Source organism: Centruroides sculpturatus, unplaced genomic scaffold, assembly GCF_000671375.1.
Source record: "Centruroides sculpturatus isolate CEXI.00-Female unplaced genomic scaffold, Cexi_2.0 scaffold2473, whole genome shotgun sequence".
NCBI classification, from domain to species: domain Eukaryota; kingdom Metazoa; phylum Arthropoda; class Arachnida; order Scorpiones; family Buthidae; genus Centruroides; species Centruroides sculpturatus.
The window spans coordinates 1-9,109 of NW_019386563.1; the positions used below are offsets into that span (position 1 = coordinate 1).

At 34.9% G+C, this 9,109-nt stretch overlaps 1 protein-coding gene across 3 annotated transcripts in view; it reads left to right on the forward strand.

Moving 5' to 3' along the window:
* The first annotated feature begins 4,230 nt into the window (after positions 1-4,230).
* The window catches only part of LOC111615313 (FH1/FH2 domain-containing protein 3-like), a 10,649-nt gene continuing 5,770 nt past the window's right edge, over positions 4,231-9,109 (forward strand). Inside the window, exons 1-5 of one of the 3 annotated variants that reach the window (XM_023356737.1) lie at positions 4,231-5,052; positions 6,685-6,743; positions 6,844-6,911; positions 7,615-7,720; positions 8,230-8,324. In XM_023356737.1, coding sequence (XP_023212505.1) covers positions 5,033-5,052; positions 6,685-6,743; positions 6,844-6,911; positions 7,615-7,720; positions 8,230-8,324 — 348 coding nt within the window. In that variant the 5' untranslated portion in view covers positions 4,231-5,032. Of the gene's footprint in view, positions 5,053-6,509; positions 6,744-6,843; positions 6,912-7,614; positions 7,721-8,229; positions 8,325-9,109 lie in introns of those variants that run through there. The other 2 variants (XM_023356736.1, XM_023356735.1) reach the window with 2 other exon arrangements.

Here is a 9,109-nt window from a genome sequence, read left to right on the forward strand (position 1 = left end):
GAGATTTTAATGCATGGCAAGGGATCGATTTCTCGGTGGGCGAATCTCTTATTCGATTTGTAATCCTGTCGCTTCCGGTTCTCTTACCCTCCCAGATCGGACGGAGGCGAGACACCGGCCGGAAGTGGATCGAGCCAGAGGTTCGCTTGACCTCGGGTCGCTGTGTGATCTTCCGTTTCCGGAAGCAAACTCGGTTAACCGGTGTGATAAGCAATCTTACGGACCTCCTGTGTTATTACATAGCTAATAACAATACTCAATAGGAACTAGCCTATGTTACTGGCATTAAGAGTATAGTGTTTGCAGGAACCAGTTCGGTCGTAAAACGAGGTTTAATTATTTAAATTTTGTTTACACGTATTTACGCGATATAAGATTGATNTTTCCGGAAGCAAACTCGGTTAACCGGTGTGATAAGCAATCTTAAGAGGAAGAATCGCGCGCGAGCCAGCTAGTTTACCTTTGTTTACCCGGTCGAATCTGCCGGATTTTCGTGAATTTTTAAATATATCCATGCCGCTAGTGTTACCATACGAAAGCATTGCTTTATATTTTCATTAGAAACCCGTTAATTTGATATTATTTACGAGAGGAAAGTGGATATCGCGCGACCATTACATAATTTACCAATAAAAAAAAGTTAGATTTATGGATCTTCGGAGGAACGTTTCGATTCATTTACAAATATTTAATGTACACGTCCATCTATCGACTTTCCATTAAAAAAAAAAAAAAAAAAAGGCAAGCTTCACTTTTAATGTGGGTAATTTAACTCCACATCAAAAGCCAAACTTAATTCCTTTTTTCTTGAGGAAATTATTCGATATTGCGTGGTATAAATGGTATCTCTACGAACGTTTATACATTCTTCGGTGTGTAGTAAATTACGATTGCATGGCTTTTTATCCGTAACCTTCTAATTATACACCCGTAACCCCTATTGCACGAAACTACAAATAATCGGGGAGCATTGAGCGACCTCTTATTCTACGCTTAAGGGTAAATCTTTTATGGAATTTAAAGTTTTATCTCGTTGCTTATTTACACGTCTAGAGAAAAACTGGTTTAATTTCGTACACAGAAAAATATTTCGAGTGTTCCTCTTGAAGTTCCTCAATGTACACGAGGAACACACGGTGTCTCTCCGTATGGTGCTTATATCGAGAGTGCCCTCTTCTATATTTTGGGTGGAATATAATCGAGAAATATTCCTTTTATCGGGGAAGCAAAGCTTGGAGACAAATTATACACCAATAAGTAGGCATACGCATTCATTATTATGCAGTTGTTGATAGTATTATGGTCGATTCGAATATATTATGCACACTCCTATCGTTTTTTTTACTGTCTTCTACTATTAGATTTATGGAAAACGAATATATGTTTAGAAGAAAAACAAACGGAAATAAATAAATAAAAAACGTTTCTACTGTTGTCTAATGACGAAGATATTTCCTCCCTGTTGTTACCGGATATATAAGCTACATGTAGAGAATTTATTATGCAATTGACGTGAAAAATTCAAAAATATTTCACATTTATATAAATAAATGTGGAATTCTATACATTTTTAAAACCAAAATTTCAAAAATTCCTCTCATTTTCGCAAAAACAATTGTTTTATTTATAATAAACGTGACTCGTTACAATGGAATGTATCGAAAAATTTTACAATAAACTGTCTTATACGCTTTATTCTATGGGCAAAAAGGGTAATTTTCTGAGTCGGGGAGCCCAAACTAATCTTTTACAAGAAAATATTTCCCTAAAAAATTCCCCCGAAGAAGTCAACACTGTACACGAAAGCCCTTTTATTCAAATATGCCTAAGTCTCACGAAATTACAACGCGCTTTGGTGCTGGTATTAGTATTTATTCACGTTCAAATTTCATTGTAAATTATTAGATTAATTAGGGACATTCACGTAATGTATTTCAGAAGTGGGTAGTATTTATTGCAACCTACGCAAAGATATATATATATATATGCAAAATATTCTTAAGCAAATCTTAATTAAATAAGGGCCAGTTTCTCGTAGAAAGTCCACCATCTTGTCAGATCGCTCATACGTTACTTGCTTTATTCTACCAATCCTAATCCTCGCTTGTTCCGTGGCAATCAGGGTATTCAACATGACAAAGAGAAAATAAAATTTCGAGCCAAGAGTAAATTGTAACTGTGCTTGAAGGTACTATACGCTCCGATATGGTTTTGAAACTTTTGTTGAATGTTTGCAATAGAAGAAACAAAGCACAGTTGAGCGTGCTGTGTTTTGGTCCTCACGCCTCTGCCCTGTGTAATCCTAAAGACCACAACTTGGCAAAAATCCTTCTGCTCCACTTCCTTACATATACAATTTCTTTGTTTACAATCGCATCTATTTTTAACTTATTATTATACACAATTTGTTTACAACTTGTTTATGATAACGAGCCAAAAAATTTTACAATCTCTATTAATGTAAATAATGAATATTTCAGGACAGATTTTAATGTCTCGATCAATGGAGGCATCGATTTATATTACTTTTTGCATTAGTTCATACAGTATTTTATATTATAGAAGGAAACTAAACAAGGGAAAAAGTGTGTTTTGTAATGGCATATTTCGAAAATTTTGTTGTTAGAGGAAAATTATACATTATTAATCGCAGTATATAATGCCATATTTTCTAAGGAGATTAATAAAAACTAATTGTGTACGAATTCGTACTTAATACTACCTATTACAATACAATACACCTCCTTTTTATCGTCTAATTGATTTCTGAAGAAACGTAAGCGCGTTGCCTTATTTCTCTCAGGGTCAGTCGTAAATTCGGGTCACGTTCCTGGAAATACAGTCGAACTATACAACACCACGCCCGTAATGAATGACTAAGGGAAAAAAATACGGCATTTATATAGTTATAACAGAAAATTTATACCAGTCTTTGATAAATGAAAGTTGTAAAGAGTGAGGTGGAAAAACAGGGTCTGTATTATACGAATCTCTGTGTGCCTTACTGTAAAATATACTCATTAACGAAAATCTTTCAAATGACATACCAGTAGACTCCCCTATAACACTGTAGATATTTCCGTGTTATATGAATTCCACGTTGTACGAGTCACTTAGATTTTACAAATACGTGTGCCGGGCTGTGAACGGTTCATGTATTTGTAAAATCTAAGTGACTCGTACAACATGGAATTCATATAACACGGAATTATCTAGTGTTATAGGGGGGTCTACTGTACTGAATTTGCTCAAAATTCATTTTTAAGGAAGAAAACATACAATTTTGTTAAAAAATAACTTTTATACTATTATTTAAAAAAAAGCTTAATTTTGTGGAGAGTTACGAATTTTATATAAAATAGTAAATAACCGGTAAAACCTTCATTGAGTCCGACCCCTCTCGAGATACGACACCCCTCTATTTCCTCATACCCTGGACCTCTAACTCCACCAAAATTTAATAGTGTTAATCTTTAGCCTGTATAATCCTTTATAAAGTAATTCGCAAAAGCTCATTTCTATGAATAAAGCTATGAAATTAGATTGTAATTTTTGGCAGAATTTCTAATTTATTAAACTGCCAAAACACGTGATACATTTTAAGAATTTTAATAGAGTTTCTCATCGGCAATAACGAAGAAATACGAGAAAATCCAGTCTTAAAATAAAACGAGTTGCCAAAAGAAAGCCGATATACCATTCCGAAAATAATTTTAAAGGTCGATTTTTATATCCCTTCGCTCCATATTAGTGGTATTTCATTTTGAAACCAAACAATTCATTATTCGAAACCAACGTAAAGATTATTTTATAATTTGATTTAATAGAAAACACGTCTGAAATATTTGTATAATTAAGTTACGGCATCGCAAATCAACGCAACACCTGGAACCAGTTACCCTTTTTAAGGGTAACTGGTTCCTATTCAGGCGTTACAGACGTTGAGAAAACCTGGAAAACTCCAGGTGTTCAGCCCGTCCTGGCCAGGCGAATCCACAGTTCCCCGAACTCCCAGTGTTCAGAGAAAGGGAACCGCTTGGCTACTGGTGGGCCCTGTACCAAATATCTATCGAATATTTTGTAAAATACGTTGGTATAAGGCAATGCAACACGCTGGTGATATACCAAGGGGAATACCTCCCCTGCTTTATGGGCACTTATTTAGGTGTTAGAACCCTGAGTTAGGAGCGCAAGGTTATTAAACATGTTTTGGTATTTTATGCACTTTTATTACTGGTTTGCATTTCGTTCACGAAGATCCTCTTTAGCCATACATGAATTTAGTGTTTGAGGAATTCTAATATTTGTTATAAGAAGCTTTAATTGAATGTATATAAATGATCTTTCGCTCCATCTAATTCGAGTGCTGACACGTGTTTGAATTTGTATGTGTATTTGAGATCATAAGAAAAAGCGAGAAGGCAATCCTTACACTTTTCGGCCATCGAGAGATGATCCTTATACCTGCTGGATACGGAAGAAGCGATCCTTAAATTTTCCGGACACATTCGATTGCTCTTTTGTTGTGTTTTCTTGGCTTTTGGCACCCATTTCCGTAATGCTTTTGCCCCCTAAATTCCGCTCCGTTACCTCGTTTGCGTTAAGTAGTTTCGATATTGTCGCCTCGACCCCACTAAACCTCGAAACTGAAGCCATAATCCCCATTTATTTGGATCCCTCGCGGAAATTAATGGAAAATGGCAAAGTTTATTGCTAGATTTATTTACTGTATTACATTGTATAGTGACAAAATGAGTGGTGTACTGTTTCTTAAATCGCAAAACAGTTAAAAAGACGTATAGTTTAGTCGATACGTCATTCGGAGGAAAGAAAACACAAGAGTTAAAATGAGAATTTTCCAAGCGAAACATTTTTAACCCGGGAGTAAACAGGAATGGAATTTGGTGGCAAATCTGCCAGGTATCGGATGAGGGGGATTCTCTTACTGGATACCTGGCAGTTTCGCCGTTTAAACGCATTTTCTTCTCTACTAAGACGGAAAACGTAGTTGATTCCATAATTTCCAGGAAGAATGGATGCTCTAAATCTCTGGTAAGTCATCACCTGAATCAATTCTAAAAGACCAGATCCAATTATTAAAAAATAAGTCTCGAATTTTAGGATTTTAATACTCCGAGGGTTTCGAAACTGGGAATTCTCCTCCGATAAACCGGAGGAGAATTCTCACCGATCCCTTCGTCGATCCAGTTTCGGGATTGACAACTCATTATGTATTACTCCACTTCCTAAGTTGTCAGACGGTGACTAATGAAGGGAGAAAAAGCTACGTTTGTCTCTCCTACAAGTTAACTCTTACCTAATTGTTTACTAAAAGTTTTTTTTCTTTCTTCCTGACTGATGATCTAAAAACAGTCTTAAAAGGATGCGGTGCATTACTCCGTCTGCTTGATGATTTTTTTAAGGATTTTACCACTCGTTTACCGTTTTATCCACTCGTAGAATTTGTGGACACATCGACTAATGGATTCGGAAGGTGGTGACAGAGAGTTATCGTACCTTTTATCGCTAACACGAGCTATTTCTTTAAATCAGTGGCATCCAGACTCTTTTGATTGCTACTTCCTTCGACTTTTTATCGCTCCCTTCCTCTTTTGTTTGCTGATATAGTTAACAATAAATAAATGCGGTGAGTCAGAATTAACACACAGTTTTCACAGAAAAGATCTACTTACAGTAGGCAACATCCTTAACTGTTACAGGCCTGCCTGTACTTATTGGATTAATCGACTCTCAAAAATGCCTTGTCGATCCTTGAAAGTCGATATGGACCACTTTGGGAACCCCTTTTTTGTTGCATACATTTCGAATGCATCCCTTTGTTATCGTCTCATATATGTAAAACAATCAAAAAATTTACCTTAATAATAAATAGAAATGCAAAACTGTTATAGATTTAACTCGTCACTTGTCTTTGGTTGCCAAGAAAACTAGTAGAAAAAATACTTTGCTATAATTGCCAAGGTCTAGGTTACGGCCTCTATGGAAGATGAAGTCTCTTTCGACCTATATAATTGGCCAAGTATAAGTTTCTCTTAAGTGATATTCGGTAGTTATTCTCTTCTTTCTTCGTAATTGTCTTCCTTTTCTGAGATGTTTCAATATCCCTTCGGTAAGTTTCTTTCCCAAATTAGCACACAAGTTCACTACTATGAAACATTTGGTGTTGCAATCGTGTTACAGCCAAATTCTGTGTATTATCCTGTAGCCACGTATTATCTACGATGGCCATGAACCGCATTTCTTGTGATGTAGTTATTATTATTATTATAAAACCTGGTACAAATCTGCATACCGCTTTAAGGGGTCATCTGGTTGCACTTGGACTGTAGTTACTTCATTGTAATGACTATAAAATTTACTCTTAAAAATACAAGTTTGCTTTACAGAATTACTATTCCGGCCATTATAACTGTTCATAAACGTCTCGATGCCTTAACTAAAAGCATTGCTGATGTCATCTTAAAAGCATCTTCAATTTGGAATTATAGAAGCATGCGTGCGTTTCTTCAGGTGTTCTGTATTTAAACCTGTATTTGATAAGAAATCTGCGAGACAATTAAATGCGTGTTTTCATCATTTCTTACGCGAATTCATTCATGTATTCGTATTCTTTTATTATGTTTTACTGTCAATTGTAATGTGCAAACTTTGTCTCTTTTGCAGTAAAAAGAATGCAGTGGTATTACGAACACAGCTTTCGGTTCGAGTGCATGCCATCATAGGTGAGTGTTTTAAGTGTTTTCTTACGCATTAAATCGCATAAACGGGTTTAAATTTGGCTCCGAAAAGATCGAGAATTGTAATTTCACATTTTTGTTCCAGAAAAATTGATGAATTCCACGGGCAGAGAATTGAGAAGAGCTCTCTTTTCCCTGAAACAGATTTTCCAGGTAAGAAATAAATCATCTCTGGTATTTAGTTGACGTGGCATCAAATACATTCGTGAACTATACAATGACTGGATCCTAATTACAAACACTTTCTTTATTCTATTAAATTTATTTTCCCTGTATTTGAAAAGTTCTATTACCTCAGATACAAGACAGATGCCTCCTTGCACTTGGTATTGCAGACAACTGTCTATACCAGTGGTTCTCAACATTTCTCACATTGAAGACCCCTAAAACTCACACACCGTGATGGACTGCGGACACTGGCAACATAGAACCACGTTTCTCAACCGGTTCTCTGTGGATCCCTAGGCAGGGCTGTATGGTAGATTTTTCTCAGTACGATGCAAACTTCGAAATGCAACCTTTCAATGCTGCTTATGCCGCCTCCTTGTGGTCCACGAGCCCACAATAGGGTCACTTGGTGGCAAGGGATGGGGCTCAATATATATATGGATGGACCATCCCAAAAAATTCCTGGAACTTTTCAACCTGTTCAAATTTAATCCCAGATTTAAGGGCAATGGGTTCGCCTTAACTGCCTTGGAGAACATGGGAAATTCTTGGCCATTTATCCAATCTTTTATATTTATGAGTGTTGAAAGTGTCAAGAGCAAAATTCTCATATAGACATATTTATTTATTATAACTTTATATAATTTTATTCACAACTATAACTCTTGGTATTTTTATATTTTTAAAGGATGACAAGGATCTAGTTCATGTATTTGTCCAAAGCGATGGATTGGCGTGCCTCATTAAAGTTGGTTCAGAAGTGGATAAAAATTATCAGAATTATATTTTGAGAGGTAAGATAATTACTGATAATTTACTAATAAAGATATTAGGTCACTTGATTGACTAAGTATTTTGGAAAATCAATTGTAATCATGTATGAGGGATTTAACAGATGCTGTTGTGTTCATCTTCAAGTTACAAAGTCTTTGTAGTGTTTTTTGACCCATCCTCCAGAGTATTAAGACACCACCTTAATTGCTCAACCATCCAGCCATTGGTTTGGTGTTGTTAATCAAGATGCAATTCCATAAATAAACTTTGAATTATACAATAACTTGTGTGAAGAAGTCTTCCTTGTTTGATAGAATAATTTAATAAATAATTTGAAGTCTTTCTACATGATTACCATTGAGCAGAGTGATTCACTTGAGACTAAACACTTTGTTCAATACTTTCTGATTGCACAGTCACAATTTAAATAATATTTTCCATGAGAAGCTTTATTCTTCTTGGAAAAAAAATATTTATTATGCTTTTTAAATTGTTAAAAAATCTAATTTTTATTTGATTTCTTTTATAGCTCTGGGTCAAGTAATGTTATATGTTGACGGAATGAATGGAGTGATACAACATAATGAAACTATTCAGTGGTTATATTCTATAATTGATTCAAAGGTAAGGTAATTAAACAATTGCATAAGAACACAAGTAGTAAGAATAAGAGATTTTTTTTCAGTATTTATAAAAGTATGCTTAATAGTAAAGATGATTATAGAATCCCCATTAATTAATTGGCTAACTTGACAATCATCTCATCCTTATTTACAATGTTTCATTACTGTTACATTACATCAATGAAATATATGGAAATTTATAAACTCAAATTCTGTAATATAGTAGTAAAGTAGTATGGCATTTTCTATGCCAAGAGAGAGTGACTTTTTAATATTTTTAATAATGTAATAAATATTTTATTTAATAAAAAAAAAGAAGTATAGAAAACTAACTTTTTATTCTTGCATTACTTAGGAGAATTGGTAAGATTGCATTATTTCTTATATACTTATTTTTAGTACTTTTAATAAACTATACTTGAGCAATATATTAGTAATAGATAAATATAATATCTCTAAGTTTATAATTGGTTTCTGTAAATTATTCATTATTTCCTATAAGTACAGTCAGTGGCGGCCTTAGGGGGTGGCAAGCAGGGCAATCGCCCGGGGCCTTGCTCTTGGAGGGGCCTCGCACAACAACCAAGTAGAAAAAAGTTGATATTTAAAACTTTTTATTTTATCCTTGGCTATTAGTTATAACAATAAAATAAATTTAATTTATAGTACAGTATATATTAATATTAATAAGTGCCTACTATTTCAATTCACATACTTTGCACAAAGGACAAGGGCCTCGCAAAGATCTGCCGCCCAGAGCCTCGCAATGGATAAGGCCGCCGCTGC